This window comes from Lindgomyces ingoldianus (genome assembly GCF_010093535.1).
Source record: "Lindgomyces ingoldianus strain ATCC 200398 unplaced genomic scaffold BDR25scaffold_23, whole genome shotgun sequence".
Taxonomy (NCBI): Eukaryota; Fungi; Ascomycota; class Dothideomycetes; order Pleosporales; family Lindgomycetaceae; genus Lindgomyces; species Lindgomyces ingoldianus.
Genome location: NW_022985184.1, coordinates 481,549 through 507,772, shown reverse-complemented (window position 1 = coordinate 507,772; position 26,224 = coordinate 481,549). Strand labels below are relative to the sequence as shown.

Here is a 26,224-nt window from a genome sequence, read left to right as displayed (position 1 = left end):
TGAATGGATACAAACCAGTCGCAGCAAAGCCGGATTTGATATTCTTGGGCGTGAAGGCTCTCACCCTCGCAGGGCTATAAAGGCATGTAAAATGCTCCTTACCGATTGTGTTCACACCACCTCGCTCCAGCCGATCGACTTGCTCACGATAGGCAGACTTCAGCGGAGCAAAGGTAGAGACGTCGCAGGGCTGGAGCTTGTGTGATGTATGAGAAGGAAGGCGGCACAGGATGATGTTATTCGTAAGGCAGAACTCTAGGATCTCAAGGGTCTCATGCGTCCCAAACCCATCACAGATTAGTACTCGAGGTCTATCCTTAGCCTGGTCCTTAGTCTCAGGATCGAATATACGTTTGAGCCACTGCAAGCTAATATAAGAGTCGGTATATCCAGTCTCGGTGCACGCATATTGCCATCCAGGGGTAGGAAACGTAGTCCAGTTACTTCGATGAGTAGTAGCCGGCCAAATAACGAGAGGATTTAGATACCTACCATTAGCACTAATACATTCAATTGCAGTTACCGTTATACGCTTAACTCGTGCGCCTCTATGCTTTCGTAAGTCGTCACTTCGCATTAATACTTTGACAGAGCCTGGCATCGATAGCATGACTCCAGTCTCATCCATATTATAGACGTTCTCAGGAAGTATCATCGGGTCATGCAAGACCCGCTGAATAGCTTCGAACCAGTGAGTTGTCTTCCCGTATATGTTCTTCTCGTGGCGGTTCCATTCAAGGGCCCTAACTCGTCTCGCTTTGATCTCTGGATATCGCTTTTCTAGATCCTTCGACCAGCCCTCATGCGGAGGCTTGGGAGGTCTGTTTGTAGAGCGCTGGCGGGTGATGCAGAAGGCTAGGGAGGGTATAAATTTGATTCGAACAGGTTGTCCAAGATCAGATAATTGTAAGAGATACTGAATAAGGGCAGCTTCCTCATAGTCTCTGAGATATCGTTGGCCTTTGGCCTTCTCCTCTATCGAGGGTCGACCGTTGGCACGAGCATGAAGGGTAGAAGAAGGGACTTCACTATGGTCTGCGAGGGTTCGATATGATCTGCGGACACCGGGGCGGACTCCTCGTGCTAATGCTTGACTTGCCTTGTCCATGTTAGCGTACTACAGGTTGATGATAGATGGGATGGAATGGAACGAATAGGTACAGGGTGGGCAGCGAGGGAGGGCGAGGCACTAGAGCAGAGGACACGTAGCCAAAGAATGTTGCTATAAAAAGAATAGCGCATCGGATTATCTATGTTCCGAGTATCTATCTGCACGAAGATCTAAGTTATATCTTCAACTGCCCCGCGTTCGATTGACTACCATCAAATTGGGTCAACCTTAACTCCTTTTTTAAGTCGATATCCATTCAAGGACGATGTGTTAGTGGAGTTGTGAGACATTCCGATCTTGTGTGCGGAATCCCAAACACGAAAATCGAAAAGAAATTCTCTTTTGTCAAGCAGCAGTCAATCGAGGCCGTATTGCATGCCTTCCTCCATCTGGGTTTTTAAGGGATCTTCCCCTGAACCGCGATGTTCAAGATACGGATAAAGATGGAGATTGTCCTCCTTGTAAAGGAGTAACGCCATCTAATTCGTCTGATTAGATTGGTTGGCTCCCCAATCTAGTTTAAGCGATCGTTGGTAAGCCCTTTTTCTTGCACCCTCTCCTAGATCTTCGAATGTACTAGATAGGTCTAGTTTAGTTGAGTTTCGCAGCTTAGAGAGACGTCGTACAATGTAGTATTTCTTGAGACTTTGAATACTTGAAGTTCCAACTCACTAAGATCGACATTTGGAACCTCTTCACAATGAAGATCAAGAACGAGATAGAGACGGGTAGAAGAGGGTTCGCTGCATATATGCACACCGTGTCCCTCGAGATTTGGTAGATTTTGCGATTCAAAGAAAGCATCTACCATTATCTTCTGATCTTTAAAGAATTGCTCGCGACAGCGGAGGATAACCCGCTTTGGAGTAGTTTGACCCATAGTAACTAAGATCTTAGCTGCGAAAGGCTGAGATTCCACAAATGAAAAGATAAAACTGGAAGTAGGGGCTGGCAGTGCTATAAGAGTGGCGAAAGTCTCGTCGCAGGATTGGAACTGAAAGGGCGGTAGATTTAGGCACATCATGTGAGCTGACAGGCATGCGCCACATCATCTAGTCTATAACGGGGGTAGCGGTATATTACTTAGCTGACAAATACAGCACTCCACACTGGCGTCAGCAGGGGCTTTAAAGGATTCGGCCATCGATCGGCGAAACTCGCGGAATGTGTGCAATAAAGTCGCAAAGGTCCTCCACACCAGGTGATATCATTTTCAGACATTAATTTTCATCTTCAGTCTCCCGAATCATGCTTAGACTGCGTTGGTCGCGAATGAACAGGGGTGACTTGCTAAAGTGGCGATCGACGGCGTTGACGAATCGACTGACAGCAACATCAGCCCTACACTAATGGTTGCCGGAGATTGGTTTCCTCAGGCATCTATAAATGTAGAATGAAAGAATCCAATTACAGCCTTATAGGCTTGCAGAGAAGAGATTGCGAAGGTCCGATTGCCAAATACGTCCCGCTACACCCACTGTCCCGTCACGGCCCGATCGACGTTAGTTAAAATCTTCCCATTACGAGTGTGTTAGCTGTGAAACTGCAGCCCACGAGCGGCAATGTCAGACAACTGGATTTTGTAAGCATGGATCTCCAATCAGATATCGTCAAGCAACTTACATAACACACTATCGAAATAAGCTTATGCCCGATCGACCGCCAGCTGACAGAAACTGGAATGTTGGCAACCGCTGGCGAGTACGGTACTCCTCACATGACATAATCTTATTCCACAAACGCCATGTGACGGACCAAAAGAGGAGTAAAATAATCAATCAGCTGCAAGTCCACAGTTCTTGTGTACCTCATCGGAAGCGCGGAGCTTTGGTCGGCCGATACCTGCGAAAGCAAGGCTTGCTCGGAGCGACAGCCTTGTGAGTTCCAGCCGGGAGGTACGGAAGCTAAGCCTAATCGGGCCTAGCAAGAGCCAAACGAGTGTGAGGTCGCGTGCTCGGGCTTCTGCTTATACTTTAAGATGCTGGCGGGCGTGACCTCTCAACCCTATTCGGCGCGCATCCGGCACCGCTGAGGGAGCGAACCCGAGGCGATGCGAGAGAGAGACTGACGGCAATGGGTAGACGTATATATGGCGGTTGGTTGTGGCGAGCTGTGAGAGCAAAAATGAAGCCGGCATAACGCAGGCGACATCCATCAAACAACAGTAATTCGGATTCACGATAACAACGAACAGGAGGAGAAAGAAGTGCTGGAGGACTCGAGCAAGCCACTTCTCTTCGTCGAATTTCTAATCTCCGTTTCTTCCGCTGACTTCACCGTCGCCTAATTACAAACTATCCTAACACTTGGTTACCTAGATTACTCACCTGTGAACTCTCCGCACTGCTTACACCTTTTTGTCGACGTCTTTTCGTCTGGTCTTTCTCCCTCACCCAGCTATTCTCGTTTTCCGTATATCGAGGGACATCATCAGATATCTGATCACATTTGACCCCGGACTCCCTCGCGGATATACCTACCAAAAGTGACCGGGGTATTCGGAGCTACCCTTGCCCACTACCCCACTAGGCATTCGACACCTCAGGACAAAGAAGGCAACGCAGCGATCCTGGGTAATAAGCTTCTGTGGAGGCAGCGAAGATCCGTGCCGCATCCGCAAGCTTCCTGCCCTTCTACATATAACCCGTCCTCGTCCTAGTTGGCTTCTCTCACTTCTGTCCCCCACAACACCATGGGTGCTGGAGCTTTTATAGAGCCACTCGTGGTAGTGACGCTGCTGTTCGGAGGCACATGGGTCAACCGGAACACTCGGTATCGTATATTTGACCGCCAGCGACGCAGTCAGAGATCCTCCCGCTCGTCTTCCCCAGATTCCATTGAATCCGGAAGCTCCAGTCCGCGCTCGAGCGCCTCACTGCTTGACGACAATCGCGCTTCTTCGCCTTCGCTATTCACGCCCCAGGAACCAAAATGGAGGAAAAGAGAGATACGGATACTTGGGTTTAGGAAGGAAGTCGTGTCGCCAAATACAAAGAGATTTCAGAGATATTTTCTGAGCCGGTTGCTAAAGAAGTTTCCGTTTTTAGTTGAGGCGTGGTATTGGGCGTTGATATATTGGGTATGCTCCCACTCTTGCTCTTCCACTTTTGTTTTCAGGAATACCACTGACAGTAAGTCAGGTATACCAATTAGGCCGCGCCTTCACCGCCGTAACCCTCGTCGAAGGCACCGTAAATGTCGCCCGTAACCATGCTCTCCAACTCATTCACCTCGAGCAATCCCTTCACATCTTCCACGAACTGCCCATCCAACACTGGTTCCTCAAACACCCGTTCCTCATACACTGGACCAACCGCATTTACTCATTCATCCACATCCCCGGCACTATCCTCTTCCTCGTCTGGCTATACTACTACACCACCGCCGGCAACCGTCTTAACCTCCCCCTCCCCAACAAACTCATCGAAGAACCCGGCGGCTCGCTCGCAGGACCAAAACTTTACGCCGCCCGCCGCCGCACAATGGCCGTCTGCAACCTCCTCGCCTTTATTGTCTTCACGCTCTGGCCATGCATGCCACCACGCCTACTCTCCGACCCCGACGTTGAAGGCCCAATTGGTAAAGAAGCGCGCTCCTACGGCTTCGTCGACACCGTGCACGGCGCCACGGGCGAAAGCTCTGTATGGACACAGAACAAATTCTGTAACCAATACGCCGCGATGCCATCTCTTCACTTCGGATACTCGCTCCTCATCGGCCTAACGATCTGCATGATCCCGCTTTCGCCGCGGCATCGTCGCCCCCGCACATTTTCCTCCCGGATCCCGTTCACGCGATCCCGCAGTCTAAGACTCAGACTCCCGTGTCCGCGCAGATTGCTGTGTTTGATCCTCGGTATTGCATACCCGACGATCATCCTCGTTGCGATTATAGCGACAGCGAATCATTTTATTCTGGATGCTGTGGCGGGCGCGATGGTGTGTGGGGTTGCGTGGATGGGGAATAGGGTGCTCTTAAATCTGTTACCTTTGGAGGATTATTTCCTGCTGTTGGTGAGGATTCATAAGCCGGAACGGAGTACGGGGGACATTGAGGGGGATTTTGAGGATGACGGGTGGGGAGACGTTGTGAAAGGGTCGGTTGTAAATTAAGTACTCGCGTGGTTGGAAGACGGGATGTGAATTGAAGGATTAATGATGAGTGCAATAGTTCGGTGTTGGGAGCGTGTTTCGCTTTTTGAAGCGAGTTTCGCTTTTGGAGCGAGCATTCTGCCTGGTCCTAAGTGTGCGGGGTTCTTGGGGTTGGGATTGGGGCGGATGGAGCGTCTACGAAATGAGCGACGCTTTAATGATTATGTGGGGGTTGTCGGAACTAGGCACAGGCTTATGATTTGAGCAGGGTAGAGATGGGGGGGAGGGACGAGAAAATGAGAGGAGAGGAAAGACAGACATCGGGTCGGTCGGTTGAGATACCCCTAAGCCTCCACTCCTATTCCACTCACTAAATGGAACTATCTATGGATGAATTAGTACAGGATGCATGCGCCTAATGAATGATATCGCAAGAATCTCTACTTTTCCTTCTTACATGGCATGAGATGAAAGTATACTTTGAACAGATGATGCAAGTTAGAATAGAGTTATCAGATAACCCTACCCCTATCCCTGCCCGTGCACGAGGCCCCCCTTCAACTAGCGTTTCAACATATTGGATATGTACGCTGATGGACCCGACCCAGTGAACTGGATCCAGCCGGGGATGCAGGTACCTTTTTCCAAGCCTCTAGTGATGGATGCAGATGACGCGTCGTGAGAGGGCGCTGGGATGGGGAGTAGGCCGGGCCTGCACCAATCTGAGTGGTTGATTAATCAGATGCAATGAGATGGCACAGATAGTAACAGCTAAGATTTGATAAAATGAAGGTGAGCGACTGTTATTGGTTCAATTTCCCTTCCAAAATATGAAGATATTGAGCAGAGATTGACAAGATGGAGACGAACCTGTCATGTGTACTGACCGATCTTGATCGGGTATTCTGAAAGAGAAATTCAACGAAAGGCTTTCTTCCTGGCTTTCTATGGCATCTGTGCATAGTATTCCAGCAGGACCGCAAAATACTTGACAGAAACGCGACGGACTGACTTCCGTGCCAAGGAAAGTAGCTCCTGCCTTCTACTAAGATTTCTGTCTACGGTTGCAGGGTACAGTGGTAACTCCCTACGCCGTTGTAACGGTTCAGGGGCCATGAATTTTTTTTTAGGAAGCTTGCTGATTCTCGTATGAATCGGATGCCGAGTCACAATACCAGATTACTACTCTGCTTTCACTTCAATTATTTCGCATTGTAGAACGTAAGGGTACCTGACGTTTTCATTGAAAGACAGGGATTTTCAGAGATTAGGACAAACATACTCCTGTTCCTCAATTTCCGCTCTTGGGTGATTGAATGAAAGAACCAAGGAAACTAGGCAGCGAGACGTGGATATACGTTTAAGCTTTCGTCTGGCTTCGCTCACCATGAAAATAAGTTGATAGTTGTAGAGTGAGAAAAGTTGTGCTCGAGGCCTCGTTCAGAGGGTGTGATTCCAGTTGAGGCTTACCGTTTTCTCCATTCAGCAGCCCAAACCTAACTGGGTGATAACGGGGTACTTGATGGTCTAAAACAAAAATCTTGAAGTTTCCAATATTGGACTCCATCGTGAGATATCCCCCCTATAGTCGAATAATGTATCCACAAGATGGGTTAGTCGGTAGAACGGATTGTGCATGGCCCTCAGTACCAACAGGGAACTACGTGATGAAAGTGCGGTTTGTGAAATGATCGCCTCTAGATCCTGCCAAAAACCCAGTAAAGCCGGTATGTGGAACCTGTGAGTCCACGTCGACCCTGAAGACCAAATTTGTTGATATGTGACTTAGCTGGACTGAATCGGGAAATCGATGCTGCGAGCGAGGTCGGGCATTGACTGGGCGGATGACAGGTGGGCGCGCTGGCAGTACGTTCATTTTCAGATCTTTTCCCATGATGTGGCTTGAAGAAGTGCATGGAAGCAGAGCCTATGAAGAAAGTGCAGGGGTTCAGTTCTAGGCCTCTGCGAGATGGATCTGGAGAAGCTGAGTTAGAGCGACGTCGGTAAGATATTGGCGGACAGTGCTTTCCTACTGTAACTTTAGGGTACTCTGTGAGAGGTCCGTGTCCAATTTATTGCACATCACATTCCTCTACAGATATGGCTGGCGGAGTCGTAGATCGCTGACTTGGTGTCTCACACCGAATATACACATACCTGAAGGCAAATCCATGTGATGCAATCCTTCCATTTACAGTATCCGGAATGCGGCTGTTTCTGCAAGTGATACAGATAAATATGGCTGAAGGGCTGGACAACAGCAGTTAAATAGGTGGAGCTGGAGGAAGAGAAAATGAGAAGTAAGGAGAATTCTGCGTGCGCTGGACCAGTCAAAAGCAAAAACGAAAGTGCAGAGAGTGTTTGTGCATAGGGCTGAACCCCAGTCGAGCTGAGGAGCGCTGTAGACTGCGATTGGACAGAAAGAATCGAAGAATGCTTCTCGGTAGGTGACTGCATCATGCAAGGTGAAATGATGCATACTCCGGAACAGAGAAGTTGAAATTCGGACAACAACGATGGTGTCTTGCGAATCCTAAATGGCGAAATTTGCGCGTCGGCTTACCTTGGTGGTGCAACTCGCTTCTAAATCATCGTCATCCGCGCTGAGAGCGCATTAAATGCTGAGTTTTCTGGTTTAAGCACCATAATGGTCGTCCACCCGGCATTTGAAGGCTGAAGGGATCCACTAGGATCCACCTATTTTGACTCCCAACGGTATCTGTAAGACGAGTTTTTATGGGAGATGCAGCATCTGCTCTTCTGTTACTGGATCGGGACAAGGCTGATGAGGCATGCTAAGGATCCATTGGCGGGTGAAAATTCTGCGAACCGGATTCGCGGAGCCGAAATAAGCGAAATATCGTGAGACCCCTGTTTCGGAGAGTGATCGAGCATCATCACGATGGCGGTTAGGAATGGTTGAAGCGTCTTCGGAGGTGGCCGACGATATCATTGAGGAACGATACGACGTTGGTGGAGACGCAGGGTATAAAAACAGTTGCAATCAAGTAACAGTATTGAATGGTTCCGAGGCTTGAGCCTCAACAAGTGGATTCTGTTACTCGACAGACTGCCAGGCACAGCAAAGTGCAGTGGGCCGGGAATCCAGGATGCCGAGTCCGATGGAAAATGCATGCCGAGGCGGAGATGAGTCAGGTCACAGTTGGAAGAATTGAAGAAAGCTTCGAAGCGTGCTCCATGTATTGGACCGCTGCCACGAAATTTTCCATGCATTACCTAAAACCTCATCCTTGGCATGCGAGTTGAGACAGTGCAAAGACATCATGTCTTGCTTCGCGTGTTACCCCATTAGCAATGGCAGGCAAAAGGCAATTTGCAGGGCGGAAACAGGCAGCGAGAGGGCATGGGAAATGGCCCTGTAGTGTGAGTGGGAGGCGCTCCGTGGAGATGCTGAAAAGCTCATCTCCAGCGTCGCCATTTTGAGCTGGGTCGACGCCATTTTGCGGGGAACAAGGCTTCGATGCTCCGATGGATCATCATTCTGCGTCACGGAGACATCAGGCGGTGCGCCCCTTGAACGAGGTAATTTGCGGGAATGTCCACGGGTGTTCGATGCTGGCAACCGAACGCCCCAGGTGCAAGCCACAGTCTGGGTTAGCATGAAGCATGCTCAAGTGAGCGGCCGTCGGCGAGGGACAGCGTATGGGGAGCCGCGCGCTGAGTATCACCACTCAGGACAGAGTCGGTGAGTGTCTGCTGGCGGGGCATTAAGCTGGTCAGCGTCGGCGGCGAAACAAAGGCGCATACAGGGCGGGCGCGAGATGGCATGAGAGCTGAAAGGTGAGGTTGAACGGCGAGACCGCTGAAAGGACAGTGACGACGCATCGTCGCAGCTGCCATTTCCTGGAGGGCGATCACGAGAGAGCAGGATGTGGTCCGGGCGCACCTGCCTCCTGACCCGAAAACTGCAGCCACCTGCAGCGTGGGCTTGCCGTGAAAGGCATGGCGCCCTGAACAAAAGCTTGGATGTCCGTCAGAGCGACACTTTCAAAGGACGTCCAGTCATCAGTTTCCATTATGTACAGACACGCCCAACAGGTTAAAGACCACAGCCTGCCCATGCTAGAAGAGACTCTGAAATTATTTTCCTACTTCAAGACCATGTTATTGCCGCTGCAGTGCCTTCATCAATTGAACCAACACAAGACCCTTTCGTAGTTGCCGTTAGACCCCAAACACTCCTGCCAACTATTTCGTCGCCGCTCCCCTCGCACCAGTGCCCCGGACAGAACTTGTTCGTTGGTTACTTCCCCATATTCCAACCGCTCGCAATTCCAAGTTCGCCTTTGTTATTAGTATTAGTCATGCCAGGCCGCCTTCTTGCGTTTGTCAGGGCGCCGTCGTCATCGCCAAAGTCCGACCACCAAAAATTAGACAAGCATCAAAAGGACGTGATACCCCTCTTCCCGCCCGTCTACTCTGTCAATCCCCCGCCCCTTCACAAAGCATCACAAGAGTCTCTCGTCATGGATGCCTTCAAGCGCCACAGCCTCGGAGGAAGGCATCACGCAGACAAGAAGAGCCCTAAGGTTGAGCCTCAGCAGCCCGTCAGAATGGACATGCTCGTAGAGTCGCCACCCCTCGTTTTCTACAACAGCCCGCAGACCTCTACAGGTGCACTCTTTTCTGGACAACTTAAATTGGATGTCTCCGAACCTCATGTCACCCTTGAGAAATTCGAAATGCGCCTGCTCGCAACTGTTACGACGAAAAAACCCGTCGTTCAGCACTGTTCTGAATGTTCCACTCAAATCACCGAGATTCACAAATGGGATTTCCTTAAAGCGCCAGTATCCTTAAGGCATGGCATGCACGCGTACCCTTTCAGTCATCTACTACCTGGATACCTACCTGCGACCACGCATGGCTCTCTTGCAACCCTCGACTACTCTCTATCCGTCGTAGCAACTACCTCCACTGGCGACAACATTAAATATGGTCGCCAGATCGATATCAAGCGAGCCATCTTTCCGGGAAATGAGAAGCACTCGATTCGGATCTTCCCTCCTACGAATCTCACCGCAGCGTTGACCCTGCCTCCGGTCATCCATCCCATTGGCGACTTCCCGATCGAAATGCGCCTCTCAGGTATCGTGACTAACAAGAACGACTCGCAAACGCGATGGCGACTGCGCAAACTCAACTGGCGCATTGAAGAAACTCACAAATTCGTATCCCCAGCCTGCGCCAAGCACACGTCGAAGGTTGGCGGAGAACGCAAAGGTATCCTCCACGAGGACGTCCATGTCATCGCCAACGAGGAAGTCAAACATGGCTGGAAGACCGACTTCGACCAAGGCAACATCGACGCCGAGTTCCGCGCCGCCTGCAACATGTCCTTGAAGCCAGTGTGCGATATGGACAGCCCCAACGGAATGGAGGTGAAGCACAACCTAATCATCGAAATGGTTGTCGCTGAGGAGTGGGCTCCACTAAAGAAACCCAACCAAGCCACGCCAACAGGTGCAGCCCGTGTCCTACGCACACAGTTCCACCTCGTCCTCACTGAACGTGCGGGTTTGGGAATTTCATGGGATGAAGAGCAACCACCAATGTATGAAGACGTTCCAGCATCCCCGCCTACTTATGTCGACGACTACGACATCGCCCATCTAGATGACGAAGCCAGTTCACTGAATATTTGAGTGGGCATAAGCGTCGACCGTCCGTTTGAATCGAATCTTTGATATTCCCGTAACGGCCTATCAGCCACGATTTCCTTTGTGTAGAGAAAGTCTTGCATTAAACGGTTGGTTGCGGAGGATATACCCGAAATTATTATTCAGTACATACATATTTCTCAACTCTTAGCAGCTTTGCAAGTAGTGCATCCCATTTTGTAACTTAGGGATAGCGATTGATACTGGGTTTTCGGAACAGAAATAGCGAAACAGCGTGGAGTTACATGGAGGCTGGTTTCCATACGTGGCTTGAGTTGAGCCCGGTGCAGCTGGAGCTCCTCATTGTGGATTAATTGGGAATCTAGCATGGTGTTGGCGGAAAAGCGTGTCTTGGTTACCACCAGCCTATGCAACTTATCGAGTAATTCTTAGTGTGAGTGGAATCTACAATTTCTGCTCCTAATGGTTCATCGTACCATTCTATTCACTCCCCCTGAATCACTACTTGCTTTACCTTCCAGCTGTAATCACCTGGACAACCAAGGCCTTTCCCCGACCAGTCCCAAGTCCACGTGCCCTCATGCACCCAGGTCCAGATCCGGAGATGTCACTCCCAAAAATCCCCTCACCTCATCACGTGGGTCACCCCCAGCTTTTCTCTCGTCACCGGCCTTGTCGCGAGATGTCTCGCCTCCGCGTCTCGTTACGTAACTTCCGGGTTCTGTGGCTTGACGGCTATACGCCTCCCGCCCTGCAATGCCTTTTTGGCCTCATACTGCCTTTCTGGCTTCACTCTGCCTAAATTATCTAGAACATCTAGACTTCTTTTGGAGGACTGTGCGCCTGTCGCAAGGTAAGACGTTGCATAAAAATCTATATCTCCGTGGTAAGTGCCGCTCAGGATTGAGAGATGGCGTTTGACGATGAGGGGTTTTGGGAAAGGGGGCTAGAAGTTGAAGAATTTGTACGTAAGTGCAAGAGGGCGATTGAAATGTTGAAGTTTGTAATACCGAACTGAAGCGATGCGGCCAGACTGGATGAAAGAACGGTAGTAACTAGAGATGGGGATAGAAATACTCAGTTTCCCTTATTGAAGCACAGCACCCCCTTCAGTTGCACTGAAGCGCCATAGTATTCCGCCACACATAGATGGTAGGAGATTAGATGACGCAACAGGGGGAGGCCTGCTACAATACGCTCCTTTGCTGAGATCTGTCATTTGGGAGAGTGGTATTCTACATAGCAAAGATACAATGGCTGTTGAACATATAGCGTGACAACAGGAGATCTAATAACGGTTGCGTCGATCCTTGCCAGATGCCCGTTATTCAGGTACCCGATGCTAACCGGTGGATTTCACTCAGGCGGAGGGTTGGTGATTTAGGAAGGATTTGGATTGACCCTGGAAGGGGCGACGGATGGCTAGATGGGGTATTCCGGGTGGGTTGAGGAGAGATGGAGGGCACTGAGAAGTGAGAGTGGGAGGGAGTGCTAGATGATGGAGGTAGAGGTTAAAAATGCTTAGTTTGAAGAGAAAAAAAGATAGAGCGGAAAATGAAGGGTAAAGTGTGGTGGTATTAGAAAATTACGGTAAATGCGTCTATCTACAAAGCGTTCCAATGCGTCGCACGATGCTATTTAGCATCACAAATCTAAGAATAAAATACCAATTCTCCATCTAACAAACTTTGAAGTATCGCACCCTTTCCAATTCCACCCTCTATGGTGCCGCAAACCTCCAAAGATCCCACTCAGCTTCACTCCCCTCCGTCTCCAGTACATTCACCTTTCCATAGCACCTTCCACAAACTAACTCCTTCTTCCCCTGAAACTTATTTAACATCACGTCTCCATCTCTGCAATCACAGCCCGGTTCCCCACAACCCTGTTTCCCGCTTTTCATATCTTCAGCACCCATCATAACCTTCTCTAACCACTCCGACAACTCCAAGTCCACGCTGCCGCCAACTCGAGCAACCTGTACGCCTCGAACCCCAAGGAAGAGTTTCAAAACGTCCCAATTACAGGCCTCGAATTGCGCTTGCCAGACACGGATTTCTAGATACTCCGCGCCAGAGAAGGCAGCGCGCGCTTGCTGCGCCGTGAATCGCGGATCCGTATCCAATCTCAGACTAATCTGCCAGCGACGAATTTTGCCGGTAACAGAAGGATACAGCACCGGGCGAGACTTAGAAGCAAGGTGTGGCAGGGAGGCGAGGAGGCTAGGGTGTGCGTGGAAGATATGCGTCGTGTAGAGCAGACTGTGCGCCTCGCCATGGATTTTCCGACATGTGGATAGGATACCCGGATAGAGTTGGATCGAGGTCGAGGTTTCGTTGAAGCCGCGGACGGCGAGATCATTCTTTTTTGACTTTAATGCACTTAATGACGATGTATCTGGGCATAGCAAGTAGCCGTAAATCTGATTTCGGAGTTCAGCGGGGAGGCGTAGGAGTGGTGACTGGAGTTGCTCGTCCGCTATCGCATGTCCCTTTCTCTTCACAGCGGGCTCGGCGGTGCAGCCTTTGGATACGGGCTCGCATTTACCATGAGGTCCAATGCACTGGGACTGCGATGGTGTTGTTGAAGGTACGCATGATTGCAAGGCTGTAGGCTGGATGAAGGGATTCGGATGTTGAGTGGTGGGAGGTTGGGGCGGCGGCGGGTATACCATGGAGGTGGGAGGGTGGTAGTATACGGCGTAGTAGGACATGTTGTTTCCTTTCTGTAGTCTTCTTCTTCTCCTTCTTCTTGCTGCTCTCCTTCGTCCTCTTGCTGTTTTGTCTTTAAGAGAATCTCTTCAGTGATTGAAGATCTGGCCTCAATGTGATGAGATACCGCAGTACACTCTGATTCTTCGCGGGTGTATGCGCAGTTCCCTTCGTCAAACTCAACTTCAGAAGCAGTCTGAATAGTCCCGGAAGGCGACGTAGCCGGCGTGGAAGCGAGCGAATTGTCTGGGGTAAGAATAACAGAACGCGAACAATCTGCGGAAGAGGGAGGAGAGGAATGCTGGAAGGCCAGCGCAGGAAACGCAGGTCTTATGTAAATCGGACTCAACGAATAATATCCTGGCATAGATATGCAAAGAGTAGGTACAAGGAACTGGAGGCTGCGTTCGCGGATTCCGAAGCCACCCAAAGGCGATTCAGCTGTTTATGGCAGTAAGAGATTCCTAATTGGGATGTACGCAGGTGGATGTCAAGCCAAGCTGGAAGAAAGACAATCGACGAAAAACTGACTTCACGCCTCCATGCTGAGGTTTTATATGCGCTCACCGACAATCAATGAAACCTTGCACAGACACAAATTTTCCAGTAGTCAGAAAGGAAAGAGTCATAATCACGTTGTCGAGGTCGTTGCGCTGGAACGTTGGGTTGAGCAACGGTAGACCGTGGATCCCTGTGCATGTCAACCCCGATAAGGCGTCGATAAGGCTAGCGCCACAATTTTCGGGGCTCCGAGAGCTTTGCCCACGCCTCAGCAACGCCATCACCCGACCAGCTCCCCCCCTCCCCAGCCAGCCTAAGAATAGTGTCTCCTGAGGCTGAAAACGCCGCATTTGAGACGGGTGTTCGCGGACATGGCACTGGGATTTATGTATCTCAGTCTCTATTTGCATCCTCCGAATATTGAAGTCGCGCATCCTGAATTGTTGTGAGCTGAAGATACACGGTGTTGCGCACTCAGTCACACGTCTCCCGCAGAAGCCAGCTTTCGAGTATCCCATCAGTCCATTATTGTTCATCCTGCAGGAACCCCATACCATACACAGCCAAATAGGTTATCGAGTTATGGAGAAGTCTCATGAGCCTCACCCGCCGCACTACACACCGCCTCACGCCGACCCGCTATTTGCCATCCCACGCACACCGTTCGCACGCATCCCGCCGATGTGCAGGTGCACATGCAAATCCATCTTGCCAACCATCTCCCAAGTCAAGGCACAACTGCAACCAAGTGGTGTGACACGTACCAACCCATCAATTGCCAATCTCCGAATGTTCTCCTAATCTCTCATTCTAATTCCTATCTCCCCGACCTCTTATATTCCAGCCCTGCTAGCACGTTGAAGGAAATTCTCGCATCTTAGAAATTCCTGTCCTGTGAGTCGTACACTCGGAGCTTTGCGCTCGGTCGGTCGTTCGACGTTAATATCAGAGTGTCAGTGTTGTTGTCAATGCGTTTCCGTAAATTCCCGTAGAGAGACCGGAAAGGGCCGGGCCCCACTTACACGGAGCTATATCTTGTTTGCAGACAGATCTTGTTGATGCTTCGCCACTTTCCTAGGTGTTCATGATTCATGATGCGGTGTGTTTGGTGAGTTGTGCAAGGGGGTAGAGTGGATCTCGTGGGTTATAACTTGGACTGACCGCCATCGAGGTACACGTGGCTTGCGGTGGTGATAGGACTGGGAGACCAAGATTTCTGTATGATTTGCAAGAGTTGTGAAAAGTAATGTGGGATAGCACGATTGTATGAGCATGAAAGACTGCCAGGTTTGGATACCTTCGCAGCCTAAGCTCAGGGAAGAAACGTTAAGTATTTGCTGATTCGTTGCATCCTACCTTGGATGGCGCAGAAGTCTGAATACTGGAAGTCTTAGAAGTGTCATGAGTCTATCATGCAGACTTCATCGTCGAATATTAAGATGTTTGTTTCATCCAACTCAACTGGGAGTATTCTGCACAGTAAGTCCTCCTCTTCGACTCTTTCAATATCAATCCATACAACACCTATCCCTGCTTGTGAAATCCTTCGAATCAACATCCTATCCAGTATTCCCTCTTCTTTTAATTCCGCCTTTCACTCTATTCTTATCATCATCCTCCTCAAACAACCAACCCAGCCAATCCCATGCCTAATGCCGCACCAATTCCTTTCCAGCCAGGTCCAGTCGTCGGCGCCGCGCCCTCCTTCACTGTCTTAGTGACTCCTACTACTCCTGTCAACGTCCCCATACCAACAATGCCTTTGCCTGGCCCCGGAGCCTGCGAAGGTACGGCTTCGAACTTGAAAGTCGCGGTGACAGGGACCCAGGTTTTTACGCCGTTCACAACTGTCTCCACCCATTGCACGGTTAGGGAGAGTTGCTCTACGGCGGCTGCGGTGGCAAGGGGTTGGGATGTGGGCTGGACGGCATTGGGGTCGGCGACGATTTCGCGGAGACTGGGGGTCGTTAGGTTTGAGGCTTGGATAGTAGGATGATTGGTTGATTGGGAAAATGATGATGGGAGTTATGCATTGGACTTACTCGAGATTCTCCGCGACAGCAGGGGTTGAAGTCGGCTCTGGCGCTGGTATACCCGAATTTGATATTGACGTGGCCGTGGGGCTCGGTATTGTCGCGGTTGAAGGAGAACTTGCGGGTTGTGGTTGGGAGTGGCAGATGCGGCTGGCAGCAAGTGTTGGAAGGAGAAACACTGGAAGAGATGATATCCGCATTGCGAGTCGTAAAACCTAGTATCGAGTGAATGAGGATGACCAGTTTCACTTAGGTATGCAAGAGGAGAATCTCGTGGTGTTGATGCGTGAATGGTTCGAAGTCTAAGGAACGACTGTGTGATGAATCGCTGGTTGTTATGCTGCTCTGCTTCTTCAACCCTCCTTTCCAGAGATGTCGAAGCCGATCAAGCACCCTGCTGACCCTCCCGTTATCTGTTGAAAGTGCTGACGCCAAAGAAAAGCGAGTGGACGAGATCCCCTTCTCCAGGACAAGAACTCTGGAAATCAAAGGAGTGCTCGGGTACTTCTGTTTGAGTGTAGTTCGAAAAGGTGTTCCGTATCCGTACTGTCTCAAAAGAAACGCGCAACCAAGATGCTGTAATAACGTGAGTGGCCTTGCGGGTGCACAACGTCGGTCAGGCAAGGCAAGACGAGTCGATCTAAAAATGAACGAGAGCGACGCAAATTGGCTGACGGCAGCAGCGACTGGCGTTCACGTCGGGCGTCAACAAAGAATGATAGAGAAGGAATGATGTGAGATTGGGGAACCGGAGGCTCGAAAAGTAAAGGAATGCAGACAGGCAAGCAGGGCTGGCCTCCTGATTAGAGGAGGAGAGAGCGGAGCGAGTAGAAAAAGGTTGAGAAAACAGTGCACTGCAGCTCGCGAGCACCGCAGCTTAGACGCATCGAGCCCCATTCTGTCCATACAAACCCCTTACGAACCCCCTTCTTCGCCTTATCCATGTATCACTGGACTTTCACAAAGACAGGACTTTCAGCCACCGGGATTTCCCTTCAGATCCCCTCAATCTGCTCTGCCGCCTCAATGCCAGGGTCTCATTACAGATCAAACCTTTGATTCGTTAACACAGGGCGAAGCATTCGTCTAACCCTCCCTTTTCAGCCTAGCAGAGCGGTGCTCCCGTCAAACCAAGTGCTCGTTCAGCTCCCGCCTTGTCCGCCGTGACACTGGCGACGGAGATGTGTCGTTGGCTACTCGCCGGTTGTTGGTCGGCAAAAGATTGATAAAGGAGGCGCAATTTTGTGTTTGGCCAGAGCAGAGCAGCATTCTCAAGAGGCGAGGGACATGTAATATCCTCACTGTCTTCAGGAGTAAAAGGGGAGAGATGTCAAGATCAGTGATGATTGATGATGTAAAGATGTCTCTTTATAAGCTTTTTGGGTCGTGAATCCTTTGTGGCTCAATCAGGCAATTTCTCGTGTTTCGCCGGGAGGATGAGGCGATGTGCCGCAGGGATTGTGGAATGCTGTGCGTGCTACTGCTGCATTGTCATATGCACAACCAACTGGATTCCAGAGCAATTTTCGTCTTCTACATTATGCGTACTCGCAATCTGTATCTATTGAGGGGTAGGGCTGTATGTTTACCGCGTGAAGACCTGGGCTGTCCTCCCATGGTCGTCGGCTCCAAACGCCAAGTCGGATTTTGGTGTCGCGCCGTCGGAGACGGAGGCCTGCCAGAGCGCAGCATCCCATAACGATAGCCAAATCTAGAACAACGCCCATAAGGCTTATGACGAGGAAACCATGGGATCGAGAAGAGGCTAATTGAGTGCCTCGATGCAAACTATATTACTTTTATTGTCCGGATCCCATGCAAACGGCCCTTCAATTTTGGCTCGTAGCGATATCTCAGACATGTCCTTCCCACCAACGCTAGTCTGCCATGCGATAACCAAGCCAAAACAGTTGACCGAAGAGGAAGGTATGTAGGTAGAAGAATAGGAGGAATCAATTCTCCGTTACAAAAAAGTATACAGGAAGCGGAACAATCCAATGAAAAGATAAACACTAAGCTAATCCAAGCCAGGGAGGTATCCAAAACAAAGTCATATGGACGCAGAACATCCTGAACGAAAAAGAAGTAACGGAATGCAGTTGCTGTGCCATGTGCCACTAACGCCGTGGTCTCATTAATCTGCTCGTTAACTGACACAGAAAAGGACATTTACGCTCGATGTTGCGCGTCAGTCAGAAAGGTCAAAAGGAAAGGTACATGAAGTGGTAAAGTGCTGATTAGTGTGTGAGAACTTCTAGAAGCTCATGTCGAGATCGCCCAGCTGAACAGTGCGATAAATAGAGGAACATAAGCGAAAGTTGAGCTAGATGAGGCGAAGCCTCTCAATGCACTGTTGCGGGTGGCATTAGTGGTATTATATACTGTCTGATTTGGTGCATAGCCTCCGTCTAGCGAGAAGAAATATGTGTGCGCGGTTTTGTTACCGTTGGCCCCTGACGGGTTAGGAGCGACGATCTGATCTGGGATTTGGCAGACTTTGGTAGCATCAACGGTGGGGCATCGTGTCTTGTAATCTTTCTGCCGTGCGGTGTCCGAAGAATTGAAATACGCCTTGATATACGAGACTATCAAGGCAGTATCCTGTCCAGGAGGACCGGCTGACCACAATGGATCGCCATTGCTCCAGTGGTTCATGAACATCCGTCCGGACTCGCTCGGAATGTTCTCAGTGAAATCCTGTAGCCACCCTCCATCGACATAGAATGAGACTTTTTGGGGTGACCAATCGAAGCGATACTCGTGAAATTCCTGATCGGGTCGGAACGGCAAAGGTTGGACCTTGAAATCGGAGGTATTTGAGGCGTCAAAGCCCTCTTTGACAGACTGAGGTGTTTGAAGTACGAGGTTTACCACTCCTTGTGAAGAGTTAAATTGCTTGGACAAGAATTCCATGTCGATCTCCTGGGAGTTGTTGTAGAACTGCACAGCATTAGCGACCAGACTCGAATCGTGCCATCACCGAATGCTCCCATACCCAGAAGAAGGCTCCACAAGTCCCTGCCGAACCCGACAACCTCATAGCCACTCGAAAACTCCCATATAACGCGTCGTCGCGAACCGATGCCATCTCGGCTCCGCTAACAAATCCATGCGAATGGTCTCCCCGAACCCACAACTGTAAACCAGCGTCTCCACCACGGTCCGAATTGCCTGCCCACGAATACGGGTCTTTTAAAGGGTTGGCTTCGATATTTTCTGGTACGAATTGTTTGCCGAAAGGTCCTCGCGCATCCTTTGCCGAAACATTGTACTCTTGCGGTCGCCAGCCCACGGCCGTGAAATTCGTGGTTCTGGTGTGCAAGAAATCGTTTTCCAACAAATCGGTGAACAATGCGAAACTCGAGTCGCTCGTCTTATTGACTGAATATCCGCATTCGCAATAAGCATTGGCTGGGAGTTTTTTGTTACCGAAAGGGTTCTTGAAGGATGACACGCGCGCTTTGCTCACCTAATCGAGACATCCCTAATAGGAACCATGCTATAGCGCCAACAGCGTTGCGCAACCCTGAAAGAGAATACATTCGAGAGAGAGACTAGAGGTCAGGTTAGAAGAACAAAGAATGACTGCAAAAAAGACGCAAAGAGTCAAATAATCAGGATATATGGCAGTTACAAGGAGAATGGAGGTAGAGACTAGGATAAAGCAACCAAGTTCTCCCAAAAGCCGTCACGGCGAAACCGCTAAGTGTGGAAAGTTGGGCAACCAGTCACGCTTGGACAATCCCAGGAACTTCGATGCTGATCTTCAAATGACGGATGGCTTGAGTGGGCGGAAACCAACCGAAATAAAAGGACACGAGGGTTGGTGGAGAAGCTAGGAGTGGGGATGATCCAATTCACCTGTCAAAATGGAGAGAGCCATAAACAAGGCCCGACCATGTTCACGCGATGCGCTTTCCAGCGGCTCGGTGGGAGGTCAGTCAGGAGGCAAGAGTAGCACACAGTTAACGTTCACTGATAAAACTTGTCATCCCCAGGACACAGCCTAGAATGTGTGAATGCATCTAGAGAGAGCTGCATCGTTGCACGGAAAGCATCGGTTTCGCGTTGCAAGGTATACCCATGGTCGCCACTGACAGCTTGCATTCTGGACAAGCAAGAAAACAACTAAGTTTGAACACGAGAAGCCGAGGCCATTGTTGGCTTGGAGGCCTTCTTCAGGGCCTCCTTTGTTGGCGACCTGACCTGATGAGCAAATTCTGTCATGACATGCCGTTTACCAAGAGGCCGTGCGAGGCTGCTATGTACACGCACGGCCGATGCTAGTTTGACAGTAGCTTGGTCACCGAAAGTGGCTCTCGGACGAGGAAACATCTCCCAGCAAATCACGAGCCCGCAAGCAGGGAATACGTCTCAGATCTCGGCCGCTTGATCCTGAATCTGGCAATTCATAAGAATCGGATCTTGGAACCTCAGGGGGCACGAGCCTGGTGACATTCGCTATCCTACTTCACACTGTTTTGTCACATTCTCCAACAAAAGGCGTCCCACCACGAGAAAGACAGCCAAGTGATCTTTCCAAATTGACATCCAACGTGCTCCAAATGAGTCCTCATCCGTACTGAAAAGTATCACTAGATTTCCACGCCTAAAAGACCCCCCCAATTATCCTTTGCAAACCAACAAACTTAGCCAACACTAGGAAATTCATTTCGAGATCAAATACTTCGTGGGTATCATTACAAGAATCCAGACTCTGAGAGAAGCCTACATTGCGCGACTCGTTAGTAAGTCTTCTACGTAGGCGATTTGTATACAAAGGGCACGGAGAAGTACCTTGCAATCTTCTCATCTTCCCGCTCGCGTGGTTCTACCTGCAAACTCGTATCATACATTTCGTGAACGTCGCCAGCCGATTGCATGTTTGTCAGGATGTAATCTTGCAGCTCAGGAACAGGCTGTAATGGGTACGGTACGTTCTGGTATTGCTGAATATCGCGAATGACTTCAGCCGTCTTCGCACGCTTGGCGAAATTGATAAGATTTGTCTTTTTGATGAGGGACGGAATCCCGTCTTCAATAAAGGTCAAGTCGGTAAGATAAACACCTAATTCTATTAGTCGATGTGAAACTATGACTAATTCCAAGGTACGTACCGAAGAATGGGATGCAGGGAGGGTTCGCTTTATGCAGAGTGTCTCGGTACTCCGCAAAGTTCTTTGTGCTTCCCATGAGCTTTCTCATGTTCTCTAGTGTAGCCATTACACGAGCGTTGACCGCAGCCCATGTCCTATTCAGTCGATGGATAGGTGCAGTACCCAGTGCGGAAATGATGGAGGTGAGTGTTGAGAAGTTGTTGAGAACACGACAGCGCTGCGTAAATATTAGTATGTGGCGTACATTATAGCAGAACTAGACTTACTTCTGCTACATTCACAAAGTGTTTGATGACGATCACTCTGCGTTTCACATCTGATTGGGTCAAAATCATCTGTGCGACCCAGTTTGTGAGCTGATTTGAGTGGAGAATTAGTGCCTTCACATTTGATGCAGGATCAGGCTCTCCAGGTTGCAGCTTCTTTTGCCACGTCTTGTTGAGGCACTCGGTAGGTCTAATCTTTCCGTATAACCTCGACTCAATGATGGTAAGTTGTCGGGCAAACTCTGTAGTGTCAATATCGAGAAACCTCAACTTCTTCATATGCTTTGGAAGGATTGGTTGAGGAGTTTGAGTGTTCAGAGTAAGGACCAGGCGTTTGGTTGGCATGTCGGGCCCACGGGATCGTTGCTCAACGGAAGTCATGAGCGGAGCAGCACCTGGCGTACTTGTTGTTGCTACATGGTCTTTTGCGAAATTATAGACCCTTTGGATCAATATCCGGGCATCCTCGTCGTTACCTTCCATCCAGTAGTTGTCAAACCAACTCTTAAGGATGTTAACAACGCGAAATCGGATGGGCTTCTGCTTCTTATCCACCCATGTCTGATAGTCTTCCTTAGCCAGACCATACGGCGGCTGAATACTCCATCTCTTGACTAGCATTTCGAAAAGTTCCGAGGCAGTAGTGAAAGATCGGTAAGTGAGAAGGAATGTGTTGTTGAAGGCTGGATCAAGTCGATCATGCCGGGTAAGCTGTTCCACAAGTCCTGTAAGGGTGCCGCCTCTAAGTTGCGGCGGGCTGACTTTATGGTCGTACGATATTTCACCTTCATGATCGAGCCTAAGAAATTCAGGAACTTCCTCCACAGTCGTGATGACAGGAACTTCCCCGAAGAATCTCTCGATCTTCTTGCTTCCGTTGGTAGCCCTGAGCGGCTCGGCTTTACTCTCATCTAAAGCTGTACCTTCAGAGTATGAGTGAGGCTGAACCATATCTTTCAACATGGGCCTGTTGTTTCCTGACGGCCCTCGCGCATGGAAATTCGCTACGTCCGTATCTGTGTTTCTTCGCGAATCGTTTCGAGGGGCAATATCTCCGAGAGGTACTGTCTCCGACAGTTGCTGAAGCAACCCGTATTGCCGTGCAATGTTTGCTTCCAGGTCTCTCGAAATTTCGCCCACGGCATTCACCCGGTCTTCTAGGGACTCCCCGCGAGTTTCTGCCCATTCGTCTGCCAAGGGTGCAGCGACCCCCTGACAGGCAATGACCAACTCAGATACGAGGTCGTAGACTGTCTGCTTCTGAATACTGAATTCGCCCAACTGCTGCCCTTGAATGTGAGCACTAAGGGACGACAAGTTGATAGATTCAATAGTAGATATCCATGGTCGGCAAACATCAAGGAGTTTTCCAGCTGCGTTGCAGATGCTGTCGCCAATTGCTTGATGCCTGTAGGGAGTGACTATCTTGTCTCGAACGATAAGCTGCTCGTCCAACCGGCGGATACTAGAGACGATTAACCTCTTCAAGTCCTCCAACCTCTCTAGCACGCGGGAATCCAGCTTGACAGTAGGCTCGATGAAAGGTTCGTAATCCTCCTGATCAATGAACGACATGGATGTTGCAGAATCGCGAGCATCCAACCCATTATTGTGCCAGTTGCCTCCAGAATTGCTTCCTACAACGAAACCTGGGACAAGACGAGGAATGTCTTCACCCCGTTGTTGACGCGCGACTTCGACGAACCCATAAACACCGTTGAGGACACCATCCGCTTCCTTCAGACACTTTGTATAGGAATCTGGTGGGGGGAAATCGGCGGCAGCAATGTGCGAAGACAATACCAGCTTGGAGAATCTTGACATGGTTTCCCGAAAGTGCGGATATAAAGCCTTATTGGTTGAAATAATGGATGGGTTGCCAGAATGATTGTCAGTGGTTCCAGAGCCTGCGGCAAGGAGTAGTCGAAGGTGATCTGAGATATCTTCTGCTCGTTTGACAAATTCAGAACGGTCACAGTTATTGATGGCTTGTCGATAGCGCTCAACGGCCCGCCGCATATCCTCGACCATTCTGTTCCAGGTCAGAGGTACAGGATTGGCATCGTCGTAGAATTTTCGTGACATTGCGGAAGTCAACTGCGCACCTCCAAGAGGATTATTGGCGAAGGAAGTTGCCGTTGTGCCAATAGGGGGGATCGAGGCGCCTGAGAAGCTGCCCCCATTTGCCTCGTGCGATCTAGTGGTAGGTGAAGCGGCATTCATGGAGTCCATTGAAGTCGCTGGCGAGACGCCGTCTGATACCCGCCGTTTTCCAGACTGAGACAAATGCATCAGTAGCGATTTAAAGGACAAAGACCTACACGACTTACTAGGGAGCTATGTGAGCCCGTCATACCGGGCCCTTCAAAGTCTGAGGCCGAGTTCTCATCATCTGTATCTTCGACACTGTATCCTGACATTATTAGCTCTGGTGGAGGCCGGGATGAATCCGGAATGTAAACGTTTGTGCGATCACGCGGTCCATTCTCGTTTAGAGAGGGTGTCTCGAGTGGAAGTTCCATCGTGCTAACTCCAGTTAAGGTATTGAAATAGAAGAGCCTTCCGTCCGGAGTCGCTTGCGGGATCCAGAACGCTGCTTCCTCCTGCTCCTTACTCTCTGTGCCTTCTATGGGCAACCGAGAGGTATCATTCCCGTTCATGGATTCAGTATCCGAGTTGGTGTAGTCAGTCCCTCCAAGGGACTGTGTGTCTTGGTCGTCGTCGACGTCGGCGCCATTCTGGCCCTCCTCCACGTCGTCCGTCGGACGGGGCACTACGGCGCAGTAGTTGCTGGGGAACCATCCCCGAACTCCATTTATGACCCCATCCCACCAACCGCTCTCGAGCTGCGTTATGACTTGGATGATGTCGCCTTGCCGAAAGCTCAGGCTGGTGCGGTCGTCCGCTTCGTAATCGTACAGGGCTCGCACGTACATGCCGCCCGGAACTACCGTCCCACTGAAGCCGTTCATGGTGGAGGCTGTGACCGTCGGGGTGAGGAAAGAGGGTTTGGGGGGGGGGTGTTCTCTGAGGCAAGTGCGGAACACCCTCCGCTTTGGGGTAGAGGACGAGACAGAAGCAGTCGGATGATGGACCTTCTGCCCTACAACGCGCGAAGACCACTAAAGGTCAGGTTGTTTGCGTCCTACGGTCAGGGTTGGGTCCTGTTCTAAGGAGGAGACGCAATTGGGCTGGGGTGTGGCACCGCCTGGGCGCGCTGAATACCGAATGAGATGCCTCACATAGGACTGCAAGGGAGCGCTCGCGCTTAGAAGAGAGCAACGCAGCGAGTAAGATTGCAGAATAGGACTTCTGGTATAAATATGGGCAGAAGGGGTATCGTGAGCGAGGGAGAATGCGGTGCTCGACGAGTTGTCGCTGGACTGGAGTAATGGTTGTGGGACGGTGTGCATCCTCCAGAGCGTGGAGAAGGCTGCACACGTGATGTGCTGGCTAAAGACGCTTTGGCACCGTGTTTTGAGACGGGAAGCATCCTTCACAACATGGGGGGCATTGACGGACTCCGCCTGCGCTCGCATGCTCCAACCCCATTTGTGCTTGTATATTGTTGCATATATTGCAGGCCGGACCACAGCTGATGTTGTGCATTCGCGCAATCCGCGCTGCCTTGCATGTCATTCTCCGAGGGTTACGAGAATTTACTAATGTCCGGAAGGCAGACGGACTATTTATCAAGGGAACCGTCGGGCTTGCTTGACGTCTTCCTTTTGTTTTGTCGGTTGCCGGTCTGTCAAGTCCAACGCCTGAATGGCAGCTAGCGCTAGAACCTGGTCGAGTTGACAGCGTGAACCCTAGCTTGGATGGGGTCGAGAATCCCTCGACAAAGGATGCATCACGAATGGCGACACCGTGGCGAGCATAGGAAGCCAGACGTCCGAGAGTTCATTTCTCAGAGACACTGCTTGACTCGTTGTGTTCTACAAAGCTCAAAGCACCAGTTGGGTTCCTTGAACGGGCCAGAGGGTGTCGTGCCCGAATGGGGATGCGGCGGTCGGGATGTAGGCGAGGACTGTGCGGTGCAACTGTCACGAAAGTGTTCCACGCATGTCGCCTGTGCGACTCCACCGCGCTATTCACGAACGTTAACCCCACGGCTGTAATGAAGCTATCAGACAGCATTTGAGAGCCGTGGACAGAAGAATCTCAGGAAGAGCAGGTGGTTCGATTTGTTACCAAAATCATCAACGAAGGCCACGACTGAAAGGGCCGATAGAATCATGATCGCTCGTAAAATAGTCACAGACACTGTGCCAGAACGTGCTTGAAGCCTCGCGTGGAAGCGGATGGCCTGTCTTGCAACAGTGGCGTCAAACGATGAGTCTAATTTCCAAGGGCCATTGCCTAACAGCACAAAATATGACCACCATGTTGCTGATAGTATCATCCGGCACTATCATATCCAGGCTCGATTTAAAGGACTCTCGCACCCAGCTGGGAAAGTGTTTGCGTATCGCACGTGGGAATGCGTGGGATTTTGAAAGGAAGGTCTAGATATCAGATAGAGATAGCTCGTTCATCTCATCAAATGTTGCCAACGTTTTCCCCAGCGCACGGCAGGCGGGAGGCGATCTATCTGCTGTGAGGCCACCAAAGCTGAAACGACCAGAAACAAGGAGCAGGAAGCGACCCTTTCTTCTAGAGCATTACGAAAAAGAGCCTAGCGCGGGGGTCTGACGCAAAAGTAACTCCCTTAGAAGTGTGAGTAGAGGGGACACTGTTTGCTCACAGTCG

At 50.3% G+C, this 26,224-nt stretch overlaps 10 protein-coding genes across 10 annotated transcripts; 3 read left to right on the top strand and 7 right to left on the bottom strand.

Moving 5' to 3' along the window:
• Positions 1-691: 691 nt before the first annotated feature.
• On the bottom strand, positions 692-1,108 carry BDR25DRAFT_181412 (uncharacterized protein; the record flags this gene model as incomplete). The annotated part of the gene is made up of 2 exons (XM_033684214.1): positions 692-973; positions 1,025-1,108. Coding segments are annotated over 2 exons (366 nt in total), but the record flags the coding sequence as incomplete, so codon positions are not given.
• Positions 1,109-1,254: 146 nt separating this feature from the next.
• On the bottom strand, positions 1,255-2,057 carry BDR25DRAFT_264676 (uncharacterized protein). Its single transcript, XM_033686883.1, has 2 exons — positions 1,738-2,057; positions 1,255-1,687 (listed from the first exon to the last, which is right to left on the bottom strand). Exons 1-2 carry the CDS (start codon positions 1,989-1,991, stop codon positions 1,591-1,593), a joined length of 351 nt encoding a protein of 116 aa, XP_033545621.1. The 5' UTR covers positions 1,992-2,057; the 3' UTR covers positions 1,255-1,590.
• A 274-nt stretch (positions 2,058-2,331) lies between these two features.
• On the bottom strand, positions 2,332-3,725 carry BDR25DRAFT_357140 (uncharacterized protein; the record flags this gene model as incomplete). The annotated part of the gene is made up of 10 exons (XM_033695766.1): positions 2,332-2,368; positions 2,399-2,457; positions 2,523-2,579; positions 2,636-2,705; positions 2,772-2,820; positions 2,906-3,076; positions 3,107-3,359; positions 3,439-3,549; positions 3,602-3,628; positions 3,660-3,725. The coding sequence occupies 10 exons, from the start codon at positions 3,723-3,725 to the stop codon at positions 2,332-2,334; spliced, it is 900 nt and encodes a 299-aa protein (XP_033545620.1).
• A 78-nt stretch (positions 3,726-3,803) lies between these two features.
• Positions 3,804-5,542, top strand: BDR25DRAFT_372621 (uncharacterized protein; the record flags this gene model as incomplete). Its single annotated transcript, XM_033697237.1, has 2 exons — positions 3,804-4,190; positions 4,252-5,542. The coding sequence occupies 2 exons, from the start codon at positions 3,804-3,806 to the stop codon at positions 5,221-5,223; spliced, it is 1,359 nt and encodes a 452-aa protein (XP_033545619.1). The 3' UTR covers positions 5,224-5,542.
• Positions 5,543-9,261: 3,719 nt separating this feature from the next.
• Positions 9,262-11,331, top strand: BDR25DRAFT_304760 (uncharacterized protein). The gene has a single exon (XM_033690279.1). It carries the CDS (start codon positions 9,528-9,530, stop codon positions 10,866-10,868), a length of 1,341 nt encoding a protein of 446 aa, XP_033545618.1. The 5' UTR covers positions 9,262-9,527; the 3' UTR covers positions 10,869-11,331.
• A 1,359-nt stretch (positions 11,332-12,690) lies between these two features.
• On the bottom strand, positions 12,691-13,350 carry BDR25DRAFT_175385 (uncharacterized protein; the record flags this gene model as incomplete). Its single annotated transcript, XM_033684167.1, has 1 exon — positions 12,691-13,350. A coding segment is annotated over one exon (660 nt), but the record flags the coding sequence as incomplete, so codon positions are not given.
• A 1,278-nt stretch (positions 13,351-14,628) lies between these two features.
• BDR25DRAFT_304759 (uncharacterized protein) lies at positions 14,629-14,937 on the top strand (the record flags this gene model as incomplete). The annotated part of the gene is made up of 1 exon (XM_033690278.1): positions 14,629-14,937. A coding segment is annotated over one exon (201 nt), but the record flags the coding sequence as incomplete, so codon positions are not given.
• A 739-nt stretch (positions 14,938-15,676) lies between these two features.
• On the bottom strand, positions 15,677-16,289 carry BDR25DRAFT_315752 (uncharacterized protein; the record flags this gene model as incomplete). Its single annotated transcript, XM_033691550.1, has 2 exons — positions 15,677-16,013; positions 16,099-16,289. 2 exons carry the CDS (start codon positions 16,287-16,289, stop codon positions 15,677-15,679), a joined length of 528 nt encoding a protein of 175 aa, XP_033545615.1.
• Positions 16,290-17,864: 1,575 nt separating this feature from the next.
• Positions 17,865-19,953, bottom strand: BDR25DRAFT_264664 (concanavalin A-like lectin/glucanase). The gene is made up of 3 exons (XM_033686882.1): positions 19,559-19,953; positions 19,085-19,500; positions 17,865-19,029 (listed from the first exon to the last, which is right to left on the bottom strand). The coding sequence occupies exons 1-3, from the start codon at positions 19,629-19,631 to the stop codon at positions 18,352-18,354; spliced, it is 1,167 nt and encodes a 388-aa protein (XP_033545614.1). The 5' UTR covers positions 19,632-19,953; the 3' UTR covers positions 17,865-18,351.
• Positions 19,954-20,473: 520 nt separating this feature from the next.
• Positions 20,474-24,850, bottom strand: BDR25DRAFT_344041 (ras GEF). Its single transcript, XM_033693894.1, has 5 exons — positions 23,803-24,850; positions 21,473-23,749; positions 21,207-21,423; positions 20,887-21,157; positions 20,474-20,817 (listed from the first exon to the last, which is right to left on the bottom strand). Exons 1-5 carry the CDS (start codon positions 24,442-24,444, stop codon positions 20,790-20,792), a joined length of 3,435 nt encoding a protein of 1,144 aa, XP_033545613.1. The 5' UTR covers positions 24,445-24,850; the 3' UTR covers positions 20,474-20,789.
• Positions 24,851-26,224: the final 1,374 nt, after the last annotated feature.